This window comes from Myotis daubentonii, chromosome 3, assembly GCF_963259705.1.
Source record: "Myotis daubentonii chromosome 3, mMyoDau2.1, whole genome shotgun sequence".
NCBI lineage: Eukaryota > Metazoa > Chordata > Mammalia > Chiroptera > Vespertilionidae > Myotis > Myotis daubentonii.
The window spans coordinates 85,448,555-85,471,083 of NC_081842.1; the positions used below are offsets into that span (position 1 = coordinate 85,448,555).

At 39.2% G+C, this 22,529-nt stretch overlaps 1 protein-coding gene across 1 annotated transcript; it reads right to left on the minus strand.

The window, feature by feature from the left end:
• Positions 1-1,468: 1,468 nt before the first annotated feature.
• LOC132229649 (protein FAM170A-like) lies at positions 1,469-20,129 on the minus strand. The gene is made up of 5 exons (XM_059686193.1): positions 20,060-20,129; positions 14,418-14,561; positions 13,378-13,479; positions 3,575-3,724; positions 1,469-2,076 (listed from the first exon to the last, which is right to left on the minus strand). The coding sequence occupies exons 1-5, from the start codon at positions 20,127-20,129 to the stop codon at positions 1,469-1,471; spliced, it is 1,074 nt and encodes a 357-aa protein (XP_059542176.1).
• Between the last annotated feature and the right edge of the window lie 2,400 nt (positions 20,130-22,529).

Consider the following 22,529-nt stretch of genomic DNA (forward strand, 5'->3'; position numbering starts at 1 on the left):
AGCAAGTCTAGTGGTGGAAAAACCTTAACTGGAGTTGCAGACAAAAGATAACTCACCACCACCATCACCATCACCCCTCAAACTCCGTCTCTTCTGATTTAATTTTCCAAGTTATCGGTACAGATTGGTCAAGCATGGATGGATGTTTACCCCTAGGTCCACTGATGCAAGGCAGGTAGACAAGTAATGACCTGGCTGGTCTGGCAGACATGCCAACATATTTGGTCAGAAAAACAGAGCCTCTTTTCAAAGGAAGAAGAAAAAAATACTAGTAAGATGAAACCAACAGCAACAATAATCTATATCTTAGCTTCTTTGAACTTGTAGACAGACAGGTGCGTATGCAGTTCTTATACATGCATTTGCAGAGAGAAAGATGGAGCACAGACTGAACAGTTTCAAGATAATACATGTATATACAGTTGTGCAAAATGCCACAGTGCAGTTTTAAGCTTTAATAATTTCGGAAGGATAAATGCTACAAATTATAAAGATCATCATGTAAAATGGGAACTATTTGAATTTCCCTTCTCCTGTATAGTTCTGTGAATGTTAAATAACTCATTTAATTTTATTTTTTGTTTGTGTCTGAGCCTCTGAAGAGACACAAAAATTAAAAATGATCGTTGAAAATGTGTAAAGTTAAACAAGTATAAAAACATGCAAATAATTAAACATGCAAAATTTTATTTTCACAAGTTGGTAGCTTTTACCCCTCTAAAGTTATTAAGCTTAAATCCTCACTGTGACATTTTGGACACATATATTTATATTCATATCAGAATTTTTGGAAACTGCTCATTTTGTGCTCCATCCTTCCCCATGGATATGTATGCATAAGAAGTGTATATGCACCTGTGTGCCCATAGTACACAGAAAGTAAGGGGTGGTTTATAGTTGCTTTTGATTCCATTCCTGCAATACCTTATTTTCTCTCAATAATATCTGTATTCCAGCCAAATAATCATGCAAGTGAATATATTATAGGGAGATGTTTGTAAAAGGCATATCTTCATTTAAAGAAGTATTTAGAAAAATATCTAAAGTTGTTTAAAAAGACCAATATCATGTAAATGCAGGAGTCACTGCAGGGAGGGGTACTAGAATCTGTACTATTAAATCCTGTAGTGTCGACACTCTTGCATCAAGCATGTTTATGGATGGTATATGTGTGAGTATAATAAAAGAAGTAGGAGAGAGGGTAAGGCAGTATCTGGGATGGTGTGTTCTGCTTCTGGTCCCTCGGTCTTAGCATTAAAAGGGGCTGTCTGCTCAGGTGGGTGGAGTGGTCGCAGAGATGGTGGTGCTAGAAATGGAAAAAAGGTTGGATACTGTGTCTGTTGAAGGGAATGAAACCTCCCCGGTGGAGTCTAAACTGCTTCCCTTCCTCTCTTTTAGGGGCTGAAAAACAGTCTGTTTAGTTCTTCAAGTTGGTCTTCATGTCAAAATGCTTTTCCTCCTGGCACCTTCATGTTGCTTTCATAAGTTTCTTGTTCTTCCTCTTAAGCCTTTTGTATTTCATATGAGCCATGGCGCGATGAAACACATGGCAGCTGAAGCCCTCCCTGACGCCGTTCTCCACATGCTCCTGAAGGAGCTCCAAGGTAGGGAATACGTGGCAGCAAGCCATGCACCTGAACCCGCTCTCCAGGGCCTTCCGCAATGAGACCCTGCGATGCACCACCTGAGTTGGAGGTTTTGTGGGACAGTCAGCCTTCTCCCTCTTCTCTTGGGCTCGACTGTCTACGCTGGGCTCAGGGTCAATTGGGAGATTCTTCCCAGGCATGTGAGAGAGGGGGACATTTTTATGGACCTCTTCAATATAGGTCATTTCTTCCGTTTTGATCTTTTTTGAGGGAGGCTCCCATCCTTCCTCTGTCTGGCACAAGACAGCCACACCCCTTTTCATTTGTACATGCATGTAGTAAATTTTCATGACCCTTAGATCTGTCCCATGTACTGAGACCATAAAGGGCTCCTTATTACTAGCTGAAGGTGAAGAACTGTAGGTATATGAATAGTCAGAGGAACTCTTTGTTTCCACCAAGTCCTTGGGTACAGGTTTCTCCTTGATTCCTGGGAAAGAAAATTTCAAACATAAAAAAAAATTAGAATGGTTTGTGTGACAGCTGTAGGAGTTATGATGGCCATGGTCTACGTGAACAGGTGAAGTAACACACATCTGTATGTGATATTTCAGAATTCTGTGTGTAGTGTGCTTTATCTGAGGTATTTCCATGGTTATAAATATGTGGGAATGAGAATTTAGGATTATATGTATGTACTTGTGAAGTTGTATTATATTCTGGGACATATTTGGGAATGTTTTTTGATGTTGTTAAAAGGCGATGGCTAACGATGGCTAACGAGTGTGTGCATGTTTGTTATGTGTTATGACAGCACATGTGAGTAGTGCAAGAATGGTACCGGGTATCACTATGAGATTGTGAGACTGAGAATGTTAGTGAATGTGTATTTGAGTTCACAGATTGTTCAGCTCATGAAGGTCTGAAAGGCTGGTGGCTGAAGTGCCATATGGTTAGATACACAGCAGATGGAAATTCATTTCCTTCAGGACATGAAAGTCAGCTAGAGTTTGATCTAAACAGGTTATCTGTGTGATGGGGATGTGAATTATTTATGGAATTAGTGTGTACATGGGTGAGTCTGAAAATGATTGTATGAAGAAATGCAGGTAAGGGTATAGCTAGATAATGCTATTAGAGATGGGGGATAAAGACCTGTATATTTGAGAGAACAAATGAAAAAAGGAGAAATCGGGCAATTCTATATAATAAAGAGCTAATATCAAATGGTCATTACACCCTCGCACCCTCATGCCCTCGCGCCCTCGAGGCCAGGCTGGGGTACCTGAGGCCAGGTCAGGGGACCTGAGGCTGCACCCCCTGCCTGAGTACCGGGTCGGGGGACCTGAGGCTGCGCCAGGGGACTTGAGGCTGCTCCCCCTGCCCTGCGGGGCTTGATGGGGGTGGGGCCAGCCAGCTCAGGGTCTCGCGTTATTTCAAGGCTCACATGGGTAGGTGGGAACTTGACTCTGGGTCTCTCAGCATGCCCCAGGCTCTGACAGGAGGGAGATTTTCATAGACATTTTACTAATTTTCTTTAATCTCTGACACTTCTATTATAGAGAAAGAGCAAATAGCAATATTAAAATATTTCCTCTAATTAACTCCCCTTTAATTTGCAGGAATTTCATGCACTGGGCAACTAGTAGCTTATATGAAGGAGTACAGATGTATGAGTGTGTGATGATCCGAGTTTGTGCTCATTGAAGGGAAGGTTCTGAGTTAACTCCCATAGATATGTCAGCACTGCCCACTACCCCAATGACAGCTGTCCCACGGCTGCTATATTGGAAATTTGTGCTGAGGGGCCTTGCCCTGTTCTGGAAGGCACACTCCCTACTGGTCCCTCTGCAGAAGTTTTAGTACTAGTCATCTGCCCTGAGCCCTTTCCAGGTTTTGAGGGGAAAGTGAAATAAGTAGAGAGTAGGCAGAGCAGCTGAGATGCATCTCTTGACCAAACACAAGTCCCACCTTTGTTTATTCCTTACCCTCTTCATTAAGACGGGGAAGCTTTGATGGTGAGGAAACACAGGTGAAATATTCAGAGGAGGATGCATTTTCTCCTGCTGCCTGATTATAGCCTGGGGCCTCCATGAATGACTGAGTCTGAGGCACATCCCCTTGAATGTTGCCGGGTCCTGGGCAATGGAATACAAAAGAACATTGAGATGAGGCATTTTTGTGGGGTCTGTGCCAATTAAAAGACTACATGTTGTGCGGGCATTACATGTCGAGCATCAGCACTTCACATGGCAATTACTCTCACAAAAATTAAGGAGACTTTCCCATTTAAATTCCATTTACTGCAAACTATAAGTAAACACATTAAATGGTGTGTTTGGTGGATGTCAGTGGGAGTGAGTGTCTTGTACGTGATTTTTCTGGTGATCTATATGGATCCTCAAACACTCAGAACAGAAGAGGGAAAATGGCGGAGGTATAAGCAGAGGTGTCCTGTGCCTTGTCCTGGAGCAGATAAGGGTGAGCAGCTGAAACGGGTAACATTCAGCCCTAATAGGCAGAGGATTTTCAGCTGAGAGACTGTCTGCAGCTAGGAAAGACCAAGAACCCCCAGGAAAAAAAAAAAAAAAAAAAAAAAAAAAAGGACAGTTGGAGACTGTGGCTGAAGCCTCTTGTGGTGCGTCAGCTCAGCAGCGGAGACTGCGCCATCTTGGGTAGCTGTTGCCTGCATCCAGAGACCAGCTACTAACCTGGAAACAAGAGATTTCAAGCAGCGTGACTGCCTGAACTCAGAAGAGCACTGCTTCTTCTCACGGAAAGGTTGGACATCCCTAAAGGTGTGGTTTGCAGTTTGGGTTGGAGGGAGGACCGAGCTTGCGCGTGCGGGGCGGAACCTGCGCCCCACAGAGTCCGCAGCCTTTGGGACCAGGGTGACCCGCGAGTGGGAAAGGGGCCCCACAGGGCTGCTGGCAGAAGGGAATGCGAAAAATGAGCCCATAGCTGGACTGGATGTAAAGGAGCAGCCTTGGACTTTGCCAATCTGCTGGCTGCTTGGTGCCAGGGGCGAGTGGGTGTGCGGAAACTGCGCGCGGAGACTGTGTGCAGAGACTGTGCGCAGACCTGGAAGGTGGAGGCTTGCTATTTCGCACAACTATCAGGCTCTTGTTACAGTTCCCCTTTGATCCATGCATTTGATTATTAAACCCAGTGCATGGGATTCCCCAGTTGGGGTCATTCGCAGAGCCTGTAGGGGAAAGTTCTTTTTGGGGAGCCTGGGAAACAGCAGACAGTGGCAAGGAACCAGCTCTGGGCAGTGGTCTTTCCCGAATCAGTTCCAAATACCATAGAGAAAAACAAAAACAAAACCCTACTGATAGAGAGGACTTATAGCCTCGGAGGTCAATCCAGACACACTGCCACCCAGAGGCAGAGCCACGAACTGTCTCTTTTGCGATCACAAATAAAGGCAGTCTGGTAAACAAATACAACCGCCTTAAAATCAGGTCTGTGGTTTACTGCACGGAGGGACAGTGTATCGCAGTGAAGTTCAACACTCCCCTGAATGCCTGGCAGGACTGAGGCGTGCCAAAAAGAAGAGTGGAAGATCTGAAGCACCTTCACTTCCGAATATTTTTATATATATTTTTTTAAATTCTTTTTTCACCATTTCATCAAGAACCTATTTTATTTTATTTTTATTTTTTATTTTTTTCATCACCTGATTTTACCTTTTTAATTACTACATTTTTTTTAACCAGTAATATTGCTATCCTTTTACCATTTTTTCAAGTATCATTTTATTTTTTATTATTTTTTTATTATTTTTCTTTATTTTATTTTGGGAATAGTGTTCTACACTCTATTTTCATCGTTCCTTTAGCATCATTTCTCTCTATCTCACATTTACCCTTAAGCCAAAACTCTCTTCCTCACTTTTCCCCTTTTGTTGTCCTGTTTCTCTTACCCTATTCCTGCTTTGGATTTTACCTATTCCTTCTTTCTACCCACTGTCTAAATTTCACCCTACTTATATATCTAATTTCCAATCCCTCGCTCTCCCCATACAAATAGCCTCTTCCCCACCTCTATTTCATTCTCTTAATTTTTGTTGTTGTTGTTGTTGTTGTTGTTTTTGTTTTGTTTGTTTTTTTTTTGGTCTTTTTGTTTTTTTTTCTCTCCCTTTTCCCAATCTCATTTCGGCACTCCTTTTTGTTTTTTATTTTTCTCTTTAATCTTTTTCTCTTTTTTCTTCTTTATCCCCTAATTCTCTTCGCTTGGGGGGTCACCTTTATTTGGGGTTATTAATATCGTGAATGCATTTAGTTCGGTGCCTTGTACGTTGTGCCTTGTTGTGTTGTATTTTGTGCCTTTGAATCAGCACAGCAGAGAGAGAACTACATAACCAAACACCTTGAGAAGAGAAATCATGGTGAAACAAAGAACCAACCCAAATATGAAAGAAAAACAGGCATCATCAGAAAAGGAAGTAAACGAAATGGAGGCAATGGAGGCAAGCAACCTGTCAGAGAAAGAATTCAGAGTAATGGCCATAAGGTGGATGAAAAGAATGGAAGACCAATTCAACAATATGTGTAGGAACCAAGAGGAAATGAAGAAGAACCAAGAGGAAATGAAGAGAAACCAAGAAGAAATGAAAAACGACATCACTGCCATAAAGAACTCAATAGAAAGCATCAACAGTAGACTAGAAGAAGCAGAGGACCGCATCAGCGAGCTAGAAGACAAGGTAGAAAAAAATACCCAAACAGAACAGCTTCTAGAAAAAAAAAATTAAAAAGCAGGAAGAGAGCCTAAGAGAACTCTGGGACAATGCTAAACGAAACAACATCCGAATAATAGGGGTGCCAGAAGGAGAGGAAACTGAGCAAGGAATAGAAAACCTGTTTGAAAAAATAGTAACAGAAAATTTCCCTGATATAGGGAGGAAAAAACTCACACAAATCCAAGAAGCTCACAGAGTCCCAAACAAAATGAACCCGAAAAGACCGACACCAAGGCACATAATAATTAAATTGGCAAACACCAACGACAAAGCAAGAATCTTAAAAGCAGCCAGAGAGAGACAGAAAGTTACCTACAAAGGATCCCCCATCAGACTAGCGACCGATTTCTCAACAGAAACACATCAGGCAAGAAGGGAATGGAATGAAATATACAAAGTCATGCAAAGGAAGGGTCTGAATCCAAGAATACTATACCCAGCGAGGCTATCAATCAAAATTGAGGTTCAAATCAGGAGCTTCACAGACAAAAACGGTCTACGGGAGTTTATTACAACCAAACCAGCAATGCAAGAAATGCTAAAGGGTCTGCTGTAAATAGAAAAATACAGAAAACAAAGAAGGAACGCAGCGGTAAGGAACAAAAATGGTGACTAACAAGTTTCTATCAATAATAACTTTAAATGTAAATGGATTAAATTCCCCAGTCAAAAGGCATAGGGTAAATGAGTGGATAAGAAAACATGACCCATATATCTGCTGTCTACAGGAAACCCACCTCAGAAAAAAAGACGCACACAGACTGATGGTGAAGGGATGGAAAAAGGTTTTTCAGGTCAATGGAAGTGAAAAAAAAAAGCCGGGGTAGCAATACTTATATCTGACAAATTAGATCTCAAAGTGAAGGACATAAAAAGAGATCAAGAAGGCCACTTCATAATACTAAAGGGAGCAGTCCAACAAGAAGAAATAACTCTGGTAAATATATATGCACCCAATATAGGAGCACCCAAATACGTAATAAATCTTCTGGAGAAGATCAAGGGAGAGATTGACAGCAATACAATCATAGTAGGGGACCTTAACACCCCATTATCTCCACTGGACAAATCCTCTAAACAGAAACTCAGCAAAGAAACATCAATCCTAGATGACTCACTAGATCAGATGGAATTAATTGACATCTTCAGAACATTTCACCCCAAAGCCACAGAATATACATTCTCCTCAGGTGCACATTTGTCATCTTCAAAGATAGACCATATATTGGGTCACAGACAAAGTCTCTTCAAATTCAAGAAAATTGAAATCATATCAAGTATCTTCTCAGACCACAAAGGCATAAAACTGGAAATCAACTACAACAAAAACAATCCAAAAAAATCAAACACATGGAGACTAAATAGCATGCTATTAAACAACAACTGGGTCACCAGTGAGATCAAAGAAGAAATAAAAAACATCCTGGAAACTAATGACAATGAAAACACAACAATCCAAAACCTATGGGACACAGCAAAAGCAGTCTTGAGAGGGAAGTTCATAGCTCTACAAGCCTACTGCAAGAAACAAGAAACAATGAGAATAAATGACCTAACTCTACAACTCGCAGAATTAGAAAGAGAGCAACAAAAAAAGCCCACTGTAAGCAGAAGGAAGGAAATAACAAAGATCAGAGCAGAGATAAACGACATAGAGACCAAAAAAAACAATACAAAAGATCAACAAAACCAAGAGCTGGTTCTTTGAAAGGATAAACAAGATTGATACACCTCTAGCCAGGCTCACCAAGAAACAAAGAGAGAGGACCCAAATAAACAAAATCAGAAATGAAAGAGGAGAAATAACAACAGACCCCATAGAAATACAAAGGATTGTTAGAAAATACTATGAACAACTTTACTCCAACACACTAGACAACCTGGAGGAAATGGACGTATTCCTAGATAAATACAACCTTCCAAAACTTAACCAGGAAGAATCTAAAAATCTCAATAGGCCAATAACTATGGAGGAAATCGAAGCAGTAATCAAAAAGCTTCCAGCAAACAAAGGCCCGGGGCCAGATGGCTTCACAGGGGAGTTTTACCAAATATTCAAGGAAGACCTAAAACCTATACTCCTCAGACTATGTCAAAAGATCCAAGAGGAAGGAGCACTTCCCAGCTCATTCTATGAAGCCAACATCACCCTAATCCCAAAACCAGATAAAGACAATACAATGAAAGAGAATTATAGGCCAATATCCCTCATGAACATAGATGCCAAAATCCTCAACAAAATCCTAGCAAATCGGATCCAGCATTACATCAAAAAGATCATACACCATGACCAAGTAGGATTTATCCCAGGGATGCAAGGATGGTACAATATCCGCAAATCAATAAACGTGATACATCACATAAACAAATTGAGAGAAAAAAACCACATAGTCATATCAATTGATGCGGAAAAAGCATTTGACAAAATCCAACACCCTTTCTTGATAAAAACTCTCAGCAAGATAGGAATCGAGGGATCATACCTCAACATAATAAAAGCCATATATGACAAACCCACAGCCAACATCATAATCAATGGGCAAAAACTAAAACCATTCCCCCTAAAAACAGGAACAAGACAGGGATGCCCCCTCTCTCCACTCCTGTTCAACATAGTACTGGAAGTACTAGCCATTGCGATCAGACACGAAGAAGAAATAAAAGGCATCCAGATTGGAAAAGAAGAAGTAAAACTGTCCTTATTTGCAGATGACATGATACTGTACATACAGAACCCTAAAGACTCCATCAAAAAATTATTAGGCTTAATAAATGAATTCGGCAATGTAGCAGGATACAAAATTAATGCTAAAAAATCCATGGCATTTCTTTACACCAATAGTGAACTTACAGAAAGTGAAACTACAGAAGCAATCCCATTTACCATTGCACCAAAAAAATTAAAATACCTAGGAATAAACTTAACTAAGGAGGTAAAAGACTTATATGCTGAAAACTACAGGACACTGAAAAAAGAGATAGAGGAAGACATAAACAGATGGAAGAATATACCGTGTTCATGGATTGGTAGAATCAACATCATCAAAATGTCTATACTACCCAAAGCAATTTATAGATTCAATGCAATCCCCATTAAATTACCAATGGCATATTTCACAAATCTTGAACGAACGTTCCAAAAATTCATCTGGAATAAAAAAAGACTCCGAATAGCTGCAGCAATCCTGAGAAAGAACAAAGTAGGTGGGATCTCAATACCAGATATCAAACAGTATTACAAAGCCACTGTTCTTAAAACAGCTTGGTACTGTCACAAGAACAGACATATAGATCAATGGAATAGAATAGAGACCCCAGAAATCGACCCAAACCACTATGCCCAATTAATATTCGACAAAGGAGGCAAGAGCATACAATGGAGTCAAGACAGTCTTTTCAATAAATGGTGTTGGGAAAATTGGACAGATACATGCAAAAGGATGAAACTAGATCACCAACTCACACCATACACAAAAATAAACTCAAAATGGATAAAAGACTTAAACGTAAGACGGGAAACCATAAAAATACTAGAGGAATCCACAGGCAGCGAAATCGCAAACATATGCCGAAGAAATTTCTTCTCTGATAATGCTCCTAGGGCAATGGAAACTAAAGAGAAAATAAACAAATGGGACTACATCAAAATAAAAAGCTTTTTCACAGCAAAGGAAACCATCAAAAAAACAACAAGAAGACCCACTACATGGGAGAACATATTTACCAAGGATACCACCGATAAGGGTTTAATTTCCAACATTTACAGGGATCTCATGAAACTTAACAAAAGGAAGATAAACAATCCAATAAAAAAATGGGCAACGGACCTAGATAGACACTTTTCGAAAGAGGACATACAGAAGGCCAAAAGACATATGAAAACCTGCTCAAAGTCACTAATTATACGAGAGATGCAAATCAAAACGACAATGCGTTATCATCTCACACCTGTCAGAATGGCTATCATCAACAAATCAACAAACAACAAGTGTTGGAGAGGATGTGGAGAAAAAGGAACCCTTCTGCACTGCTGGTGGGAATGCAGACTGGTGCAGCCACTGTGGAGAACAGTATGGAGCTACCTCAGAAGACTAAAAATGGAACTCCCATTTGACCCAGTGATCCCACTACTAGGAATATATCCCAAGAAACCAGAAACGCCAATTAGAAAGGATATATGCACCCCTATGTTCATAGCAGCGCAATTCACCATAGCTAAGATTTGGAAACAGCCTAAGTGCCCATCAGCAGATGAGTGGATTAGAAAACTGTGGTACATATACACAATGGAATACTATGCTGCGGTAAAAAAAAAAATGGAACTCTTGCCTTTTGCAACAGCATGGATGGAACTGGAGAGCATTATGCTAAGTGAAATAAGCCAGTCAGAGAAAGATAAATACCACATGATCTCACTCATTTGTGGATTATAGAGAACAACATAGACTGATGAAAAGGGACAGACCCAAAGTCTGAGAAACAGCGATCAGGCTATCAATCCCCAGAAGGAAAGTAGGGGAGGGCGGGGGTAAGGGGAAGAGATCAACAGAAGGACTTGTATACATGTATATAAGCCAAACCAATGGTCATGGACAACGGGGGGATGGGAGCATGAGTTTGTGTGTGGGGGGGGGGAGGTTGGGGGTTAATGGGGGGGATGAGGACACATTTGTAATACCTTAACTAAAAAAAAAAAAAAAAAAAAAAGAACCAGGGGAGAAAAAAAAAAACAAAACAAAACAAAAAACAAAACACTCAGAACAATGTTTGAAGGACAGTATGTAGGAACTAGACATGGATATCAACTCTATTTTCTCATCAAAAATTGTACCAATAGGGGATATATGGTACAAGTTTTAAGAAGCATTCTGCATGCATATGTATCTATATTGAGATATAAATAGAGAGATGTAAAGAGATAAATATTTATTTTTGAAGAAATCAACTGCTAATTGTTATTATGTCACTGTTCCTGTTTCATTGTTAACAAAGATCAATGCTCATTATTTAACTGTTTAAAATTATCATCATGTCTCATAAACATGTCTGGTAAATGTAGTATTCCCATTTTTAGCAGTACGATATAGTGAGTGTAACATGCTTGGTGTTTAAGTTCATAATTTGTTGGTTAAAGCTGGGTTTTAAAAAAGTATAAAAAAAGAAGAAAAGTAAAAATAAATAAATAAAAAGGGTTAAAATTTAATAATGTATGAGTGATTATTTGTTTGCAAATCTGAATATGGGATAGGTTCTGTCTGAATGAGCATGGTATGTATGCTTTGTGCCTGTGTGTTACTTCAACACATATTTCTGTTTGTAGATTGCTTTCCTATTGTTACCCATTTGTCTGCATGTTTAATACATCATGCAGTTTAGGTATGGTATGTTATTACTGAGAATATTCTCTGTAAGATTGGTGGAATTAATGCATTTGCAAAGTATGAGGAAACAATTAAAGAATGTGAGGATGTGAAAACCAAGTTGTATAAGAGAAGGAATCCTGGGCTTTGAGAAAGATGTCAGAGAGTGCAGAGAAGAGTGTGTAAGTTCACTGTGCAGTAACACGAGATTGCATTAGAAAACAAGTTGTGAAAAATTGAGTTCTGGAGGGATTAGACTGCATATGCAAGCTAAAGCCTAGCAGTCGAACCCTTAAGCATTCAGCAAACAGAAATGTAATGTTCAGAACATCAACTTTTTAAGTAATCCCAGATTCAAAGCAACTCAAATACTCAGAAAAGTGTAATCAATACAGAAATTATATTTATGCATGGTATACAGAATGAACAGACTAACATCACATGCAACGTGAATAAATCACACAAATATAAGGATGAGAAAAAGGAACCAGATACAAAGTATATATTGTGCCCTTCTATTTACATGAAATTTGAAAACAGAAATACTCATCTGGTGTGTTAGAAGTCAGAGAAATTATAACTCCTTTTATGGTACAGGCAAAATTAGATCATGGAGAATGCAGATGCCTGCGGAAGACTATAAGGAAATGAATGATGGGGAGAGTGACTGCAGATACGACTGATAAGGGATGACTGTGAATGTAAAACTTTGCCTATGAAAATATACGGATGTGGAGGGATCTTCAACTGGGTGTCTCTGTGCTCTATGTCAAGTTCAGTCTTGAGTATCCTACCACTTGTGTCTGTTTTAACTTATTAGAACTTCACATTTTCACTGTAATATAACATGCCCTTGTCTGTCTCATAGGAACATACTCTTCCATTTTTCTCTGATAAAACTCTCATCCCTTTAGGTCCTCTCCCATTATTTCCTCAAATGCTGTTTGGCACTAACCTTGCACACGCTCTAGTCCTTTTCAGTGTTTTCCCGTGGAATGCATTACATCCACTGCTGATCACATTGAAGATGATGCAGAAGTGTTTGAGTTTTTGTTCTGAGAGGCCTTTTGTTGACTAATGGGCAGAACCACTCAGCTCAACTCTGGGCTCTGTCTACATCCCCACCCTCTTTGTGTACTATCCAATAGTCCCTCCCTACCAGCACCAGTTAGCCCGTCTTTACAAGAGATAGAGGAAAAATTGTCCAAAGAAGAGGCCTTCCATGATTTCTGGCCTTGAGTTTGGGCCACTGTCTTATGTCTGTGCCGCAAAGTATCTTCTTTTAAACTCAAATTTGCTGAGAAATTAAATAAAAATTATAGAGATGCGGTCCATGCTTGTTATCTGTGCATTTTTCTGTCTATTAAACAAACAATAAGAGTCTGCTATGTGAGATGTTCAGTGAACACACATAGCCCCCTCTTCATGGAATGCGTAAAATGGTTCCCATGAAAATATTAAATGCACAGAAATAGGCATTGTGTCAATATGTTTCATGGGTGACTGGGTTTGCACAAAGAAGGTTATTTTTAAATGGAACAGAGACTGCTCTCTCCTTTCTACGTGGACATACAACTATGTTGAGTTATCAGTTTTCCTTGCAGGTAGTTCTCATTATGAAATTACATTCGAACAATGAAAAATGAATGGAAATTACATGTGCCACTAACAGGCATCGCATACAAACCTCCTATGTGCCCCTCCATGATCTTCCGTTTCCGCCCTGACTGGGACACGGGCATATTAAGGGCTCCAAGATAGGAATCATTTTGTTGTAATTGATGGAATCCTAGGAAAGAAAGTTGCAAACATATGAAAACTCAAATGTGTGTGGGGGGAGGGCGGGGGCTGTGGGAGGTACGAGCATGTGAGCATGTAGAGTGAGGGTACATCTGTGTGTGATATTTCAGAATTCTGTGTGTGGTATGCCTCACTTGAGCTGTTTACATGGTATAACTATGTGTGAGGTATGCTTTATTTGAAGTATTTACGTGGCATAATTATGAGGATATAGTATTGTATGTATGTTTGTGTGAGTTGTATGGACCTTCTGGGATATATCCCATGAGTGTTTTTGATGTTGGTAAAAGGGAATGGTAAAAGTCTTGGTGGCTGTAGTGGCTTGTGGATTAGAAAGAGAGCGGATCAAAGTTCACTTCCTTTAAGACACATGAATTTTCCAGTGTTTGACCTAGAATGAAGGATTTAAAACAGATTATCTGTGTCATTGCATGTAAGTTATTTTTAGATTTAGTGTGGAATGGGTGAAGGAATCAAGGTAAGAGTGTACCTAGGTAATGCTACTAGAGAATGGGAAGACAATTGTGGAATGAAGTCCTGTGTATTTAAGAGAAAAAGTTAAAAGAAGAAATAGGGACTTACCTGGTATGGAGGAGTACAGATGTGTGAGTGTGTGAGGAGAATATCAGTTTGTGCTCACCTGAGGGGCAGGTTCTGAGTAAAACTGCATACACATATCAGCACTGTCCACTACCTCAGCCACAGCGGTCCCAGTGCTGTTACGCTGGAAATGTGTGCTGAGCGACCTTGCCCTGCCCTTGAAGGCACACTGCCTACTTGTCCCTCTGCAGAAGCCTTAGTAATAGTCTGTCTGCCCTCAATCCCTTTCCTGTTTTTGCTGGGAAAGTGAAATTAGTAGAGAGTGGGCTGAGCAGCTCAGCTGCATCTCTTGACCAAGCTCAGATCCCACCTTTGTATATTCCTTACCATCCTCCTCATGATGGGCAAGCTTGTACGGTGAAGACACACAGGTGAAATATTCAGAGGAGGATGTATTTTCTCCTGCTGCCTGACTACAGCCTGGGGCCTCCACAAATGACTGAGGCATATCCTGTTGGGCATTGCAGGGGCCTGGAATAAAAAAGAACATTGAGATGTGGCGTTTTGTGGGGTCTGTGCCATTTCAAAAACTACATGTTGGGTGGACATTACATGTCAGGCATTATTACCACACATGATTGTTGTTTTCATAAAAATTAAGATGGCTTTCCCATATAAAATGTCATTAACTGTAAAGTCTAAATAAACACTAATTAAAACTGTGTTTGGTGGATGCCACTGGGATTGGGTATCTTGTATGTGATATTTCTGGTGATGTGTATGGATTATCATATACTCAGAAGTGAGCCTGGAAAACAGTCTGCATGAACTAAAATGTGGATATAAACTCAATTTTCTCATGAAAAATTGCACAATTAAAGAATATGCGGTGGGAGTTTTATGAAGCATTCTGCATGTATATCTATTTATATTGATATCTATATTGAGCTACATATCTAGAGAGATATGAAAAGATAATTTTTGAATAAATTAACCATTCACTGTTCTCATGTCACTATTTCTGTTTCATTGTTCATAAAGCTCAGTGCTCATTATTTTACCGTTTAAGATTATCATCATCTCTCATGAACGTTTCCGGTAAATGCATTTTTCACATTTTTAGCAGTATGGTACAGTGAACATAATGTGGTTGGTGTTTAGTTCATAATGTGTTGGTTAAAACTGGGTTACGATTTAATACTGTGATTTGTTGTTTGCAAATGTGAATATGGGATAAGTTTTGTGTGACGTGGATGGTATGTGTGCTTTGTATCTGTATGTTAATTAAGCACGTATATGTGTGTACATTACTTTTCCTCCACTGATGGATTTTTGTGTGTGCTTTACATATCATGTTGTTTAGATATGGAGTGTTATTACTGAGAATATTATCTTTGAAGCTAGTGGAATTTGTGTACTTGCAAACATGTGAGGAAATAATTAAAAAATTTGGGGATGTGAAAACCAAGTTGCATAAGAGAAAGAATCCTGGGCTTTGAAAAAATGGCAGAGAGTGCAGAGCAGAGTGTGTAAATTAGGTGTGCAGTAACACGAGATTGCATTAGAAAGCAAATGGTGAAAAACTGAGTTCTGAAAGGGCTAATATAGAATAAGCAAGCTAAGGCCTAGCAGTCTAAATGTTAAGTATTCACCAAACAGAAATGTCTATATTGAAAAGTACGTGTAATATAATGCCCAAAACATCACCTTATCAAGTAATTCAGACGGAGAGCAACCAACTGCTCAGAAAAGTATGATGAATAAAGAAATTACATTCACGCAATGGTATACATTGAATGAACAAACTGAAGTCACATGCAGCATGAATAAATTATACAAATACAATGATGAGAGAAAGAAACCAGACACAAAGCATATATTGTGCCCTTCAGTTTCCATAAAATTTAAAAACAAGGATACTCATCTAGTGTGTTAGGAGTCAGAGAAATTTCATCTTTTTGTGGTACAGACAAAATGGAGCATGGAGAATTTAGATGCCTTGTGGAAGACTATAAGGAAATGAATGATAGGAGAGTGAGTGCAAATGGGTCTGATAAGAGATCACGGTGAATGTAAAATATTAGCTATGAACATATGTGAATGTGATGGGGTCTTCGACTTGTGTATGTCTGTAATCTATCTTAAGTTCAGTTCTGGAGTATCCTACCACTTTTGTCCTGTTTTAAATTATTAGTGCTTTCACACGTTCCTGATAATATAACTTGCCATTTTCCAGATCATAGGAACATATTCTTTCATGTTTCTCTGGTAAAAGTCTAATTCACTTAGTCCCTCTCCTATTATTTCCTCAAACAGAATACTGTTCTCCACTGATCTCTTTAGGTTTGCTCCAGTCCTTGTAAGTGCTTTTCTCTTAGAATGTATTGTTTCCACTGCTGATCACATTAAAGATGATGTAGATGCATTTGAGATTTTTATGTAATGGTAAGTTGTTGTTTTTTTTTAAACAATTCTTTATTATTAAAAGTATTACATATGTCCCACTTTTCTCCCATTGTCCTCCCCATCCCACTCTTTGTGTCAACTAATGGGCAGAAACACGCAGCTCAGCTTTGGGTTCTGTCTAGATCCCAACCTCACTTTGCATCCTATTCAATTGTCCATCCTTACCAGCACCAGTTACCTTGTCTTTATTTTTTTAAAGATTTTATTTTATTTTTAAAATATATCTTATTGTTGTTTTTTTTTCAGAGAGGAAGGGAGAGGGATAGAGAGTTAAAAACATTGATGAGAGAGAAACATTGATCAGTTACCTCCTGCACACCCCCTACTGGGAATATGCCCGCAACCAAGGTACATGCCATTGACCAGAATTGAACTTGGGACCCTTCAGTCCACAGGCCAAAGCTCTATCCACTGAGCCAAACTGGTTAGGGCAGTTAGCTTGTCTTTAAAAGAGATGCAGGATAAGTCATCTGAAGAAGAAGCTGCCCATGCTTTCCAGCCTGGATTTAGGGCCACTGCTTTGTGTCTGTGCTGAGAAATTAGACATATAGAGATGTGGTCCATGTTTGTTATTTGTGTATTTATCTGTCCTTTAAACAAACAAAAAGCTTCTGCACAGCAAAAAAAAAAAAATCAACAAAATGAAGAGAGAACCTATTATTTTGAGAATATATTTACCAATGTTACATCACATAAAGGGATAGTTTCCAAAATATATAAATAAATTATAAAACAAAACAGGAAGAATAAACCCCAATTTAAAAATGGCAAAAACCTGAATAGACACATTTCCAAACAGGACACACAGATGGCCCATAACATATGAAAAAATTCTCAACATCACTAATCATCACATAAATGCACAGAGAAACCACAATGAGTCCTGGTTAGTGTGGCTGAGTTGGTTGGATTTGATTCCCAGTCAGGGCACATACCCAGGTTGGGGGTTTGATACCAATTTGGGGAGTGTGCAGGTGGTAGCCTATAGAACTCTCTCTCTCCCTCTCTCTCTCTCTCTCCCTCCCTCCTCCCCCCCCTCTCTCTCTCTCTTCCATTATCTAAAAAAAATATTTTTTAAATCACAAAAAACAATGAGATATGACCTCATACCTGCCAGAATAACTACCATCAATAAATCAATAAACAACAAGTGTCAGTGAGGATGTGGAAAAAAAAAAAGGGCACCCTAGTGCACTGCTGGTGGGAATGCAGACTGGTGCAGCCACTGTGGAAAACAGTATGGAGTTTCATCAAAAAATTTAAAATGCAACTGCCTTTTGACCCAACTATTTTACTTTTGGGAATATATCCTAAGAAAATTGAACCCCCAATTTGAAAGGATATATGTACCCTTATGTTCATTGCAGCATTATTTACAATAGCCAAGATATGGAAACATCCAAAGTGTACATCAGGAGATAAGTTTTAAAAAACCTGTGGTACATTTAATCAATGAAATACTATGCAATCATAAAAAAGAAGGAAATCCTACCTTTGCAACAGCATGGATGAACCTGGAGATTATTGTGCTAAGTGAAATAAGGCAGTCAGAGAAAGACAAATAGCATATGATCTCACAGGTGGCATCTATTGAACAAAATAAACTGACAAACAAAATAGAAACAGAGGCATGGATACACAGAACAGACTAAAAGATATCAGAGGAGAGGAGGGGGGAGATGGGATGAAAGAAGGTCAAAAGATTAGCCAAAGAACATATATGCATGAGCCATAGACGCAGACAGCAGTGTTGTGATGGCCAGAAGAAAGGACGTCAGTGTAGGCGGAGGTGCTAAAGGTGACGGGGGGGTTGCGGGGGGGAAGGGAGAATGGGAACATCTGTAATAGTGTAAACAATAAATATAAAGTAAAAATGATAAAAGCAATAAAATTATGTAACAATAATACTAATAAAAAGGGTCTACTATGTGAAAAGTTCAGTGAACACACACATGGGCTCAACCTTCCTGGACAGGGTAACATGGCTTCTATGAAAAGTATTGTATGTGCAGTCAAATTTACTGTGACAATAAATACATGGGTTTGCACAAAGAAGGCTATTTAAATGGAACAGAATCTTCTGTCTCCTTTCTATCTGGACATACAACTATATTCTACTTATCAGCTTTTCTTGCAGGTAGGTTTGACCATGTGACTATGTTCCTACAAAGGAAATGAATGTGCCCCTTCCAGACACTGTCTCACACACCTCCTATGTGCACCTCCATGGTCCTCCCTTTCCTAGCTGACTGGGATGTTGGTATCCTGGGGTCTATTTGAAAGCTGCATGTTAATGATAACAAAGTTTACCTCAGCTCAGGCCTGTAAATTATCGCATGGAAGAGACTTGCCGGAGGCCTGCACATATGTGCTGATTTGTCATATAAGCAAGAAATAGATCCATTTGTATATGAGTCACTAAAGCAGTGGTTCTCAACCTTCCTGATGTCGCGACCCTTTAATAGAGTTCCTTATGTTGTGGTGACTCCCAATTTCATTGTTACAAATTGAACATAATTAAAGCATAGTGATTAATCACAAAAACAATATGTAATTATATATGTTTTCCAATGGTCTTAGGCGACCCCTGTGAAAGGGCCATTAGACCCCCAAAGGGTTCACAACCCACAGGTTGAGAACCACTGCACTAAAGGCTGATCTACTCTAATGAAGTAGAGATATTATATGTTTTTGAGAGAGAAAAAATTGGAACGGGCACATAACTTATGAGCAATTATGTTAGATTAATTTCTATTTTTCTCTGACTTATTTATGTTCTGCTAGTATATGTGTGTATGTGTGAGTAAGTTTGAATGTCTCATAGGTTATGTGTAATAACCTCTCTGAACCTGCACTAACAGTTTTTGAAAGTGGAATGAAGACAGCCTTTTCTGACGGTCCACTGGAGGATGCCGAAATCCCAAACAAGTTAGAAATGCCGGTCCTCTCTAGATGTGAGCGGCCATTGGAACTTTGGGGTTGGCTCCAAGCTGGCACCTCCCACCACTGAACAATGGTTCTTCTGCCCAGTGGTTACTTGTTTACTTTCATCTCCATAGTAACCAAATTATTTCAATTTTCCATTTTTCCCAGAAAGAGCCAAATTATTTCTTTCTTTAACCATTATTGTTAAAGAGCGTTTTGTTTGTGTTTTTGTGTGTTTCTGCATCCCATTTTTTCTTACATTTCACATAGGAGTCCCACATTTACATCTTAATAGTCTACATTTCTGAAATTATTCCCTTGTTACACAACCAGTTTTAAGTGTTCAAACTTATTTCCTGTTTCTCCCTTTCCCCCCTCTCTCTCTGTTTCCCCTTTTCTCATCTCCTCTCTCTTTCTGTCTCCCTAGCTCTCTCTCTCAAACTTTCTCTCCCACTCTCCCTCCCTGCCTTCATCTCTCCTCTTTTCCCTTCCTTCTTCTCCCTCTATAGCTCTCTCCCCATCTATCCATCTCTTCCTCTCTCCTTCCCTTCCTCATCACAACTAGGAATTCTCTCTCCCCCTTTCTTTAGAAAACATTACCTGATTACCTATGCCTTGAGAATGTGCTTAACACATACCTCTTGACATACTTGCAGTTTTGATGAAATACTTGCTTTCCAGATGTTTCTTTTTTTCTTTATGTTTCATGGTTCAACTCTGTAAAGAGTCACTCAAATCAAGTACTTTTCTCCCCAAACTCTACTCTCAGATTGAAAGTTGATGACAAAAAATCAAATTAAAACAAGTACAATTAATATAAACAAATTACAATTAATAACAAGTCACTTGAGAGACTTCTCCCTCTCCAATCACTATTCTGACCAGTGCCTAGGACACCACCAGGACAGTTATGATGCCAATCATCGCTATGGTTTCAGCAGTGTTCTATGACCTATGCATGACATCAGTGCACTCCAGGCTCCAGCTAGTATTCATAGGACTGCAGGACTGCCATATCCACAGACCACAGTGATCCTTTTTACCCAATGGAAACTCTGCCATGAACTTGAAAGTCTTTTAATCTTTTACTCCATATCAAAACTAGAGGATAGATGACTTGAACTAAACAAAGGCAATTATTTTCTGTGTCTAGGGTAATCACATTACTAAATCTGCCCAATGGTGAGGCTAACCAGTACCAGAGAAAACTAGGCTTAGAATCATGCTTGTCTCACAGAAAATAGTGTTCTTTATATCCTATTTAACTATTTAACTATTGTACAAACATAATTATATGTGAGGTGTATATTAGTATATATGTGTGGATTTGAAAACATCTCATAATTCCTTACAATCCTAACATTTATTGAATATCCCCCACTATTATTAATAGTCTCATATATTTTTACAACAAGCCGTTGTCACTTTTGCTACTCTTTTCCTTATTATTTCCCCAGAGGCTTGGGAAAAGAGGAAGCCTCTGGCCCTTGTCAAGAATCCTGTTCCTGTCAAGTCCAAAGGTCTTATTTTTCAGGCTTCTGTTCTAGGCCCCAGGCTAGATCTTCTAGAAACAGGTGGGCTTTATACAGGGTTTGAACTCTATACAGTTGCTCCATTCTATATCCCACCCACCACAGAATATGCCTCCTCCCCTACAAGCAATATGTGTTTATTCCGAAACCATATGTTACATTAGAGCCAGGCCATGACTTAGCCTTCTTCCATCTTCTTTACCCCTAATAGGCCCTGCGTCTGGGTCTTACCCCACCTAACCTAGGGCAGTATTTTTCAGTGCTTGAAAACCCACCAACACACTATTAAACAAATGCATAAAGTCAATTTTGTGCTTACAAATGCTCATAATAATGGTGTCAATATTTCTGGATCCCTAATGCCACTGCTATTCTTGAGAAATAGGGAACTTTGCCTTACTACTTCCAACCATGAATCTTGGAGAATGAAAAATAGAAAGCCTTTGACCCTAAAATAGGATTCCATCTATATTCTTGGTTTCACGTCTCTGGCTAAAAGTGAATTTAAAGTAAAAAATTTACACAAGAAAAAACCCCTTCGGTGGCCAGTATGTTATATACACATTATTGGATAATCAATGCTATTGTCCTCAGCGCCATTAATTTTTAATAGACTAAGATTAAGACTGCATATTTCTCTATAGTAAGTAATCAATAAAATTACAATAATTTTCAAACTAGGTGTCAAATATAATAATGAAGAAATGAAAACTATGCTTTTGGCAAGTTGTGGAGTCTCAAGATTTACTGTGAAATGTGGGGAAATCATGAGCTGTTTGATTTACATAAAAATGCTAAAAGCTTTGTTTTCTTATAAAACACAATGTAAGAGGGTTTACCAATTTGACATCTAAACCTGGGTCAAATTCTAACCTCCGAAATGACACTGGTAGAGAATATTACACATATTAGAGATACACATAAGCTCTTAGAACAATTTAATATTATAGAGGTTAAATTATTGTATTGTTTTTAAAAATATGTTTTATTGACTTAAGGGAGAGAGGAAGAGAGAGGGAGAGAGAGAAACCTCAATTAGCTGCCTCATGCATGTCCCACATTGGGGACCAAGCCTGCAATCTGATCACTTGCCTTGGCTAGAAATCGAACAAAAAACTTTTGGTTACATTGGATGATGCCCAACCAACTGAGCCACACTGCCCAGGGTATATATTGAGGTTTATATTTTAAAAGACTATTTAGCTTAATGGTACAACCAATGCATAATATGACTTCTTTACCAGCATTAAAAGAAACTATCAAGCCCTGGCAGATTTGTCTCAGTGGTTGGAACATTGGTCTTGGGACCAAAAGGTCATGGTTTGATTCCAGGTGTAGGGCATGTCCCTGTGTTACGGGCTGGAATTTAGGCACTGGTAGGCATGTGTGCAGGAGGCAACTAATCAATCTTTCTCTCTTTCTCTCTCCCACTCCACTCTCTGTCTAAAAATAAAATAAGTGGGTTCACTGGGTCAAATGGGATCTCCATTTTTAGTTTTTTGAGGAAACTCCATACTGTTCCCTCACCAGTCTGCATTACCACCAGCAGTGCATGAGGGTTCCTTTTTCTCTGCAT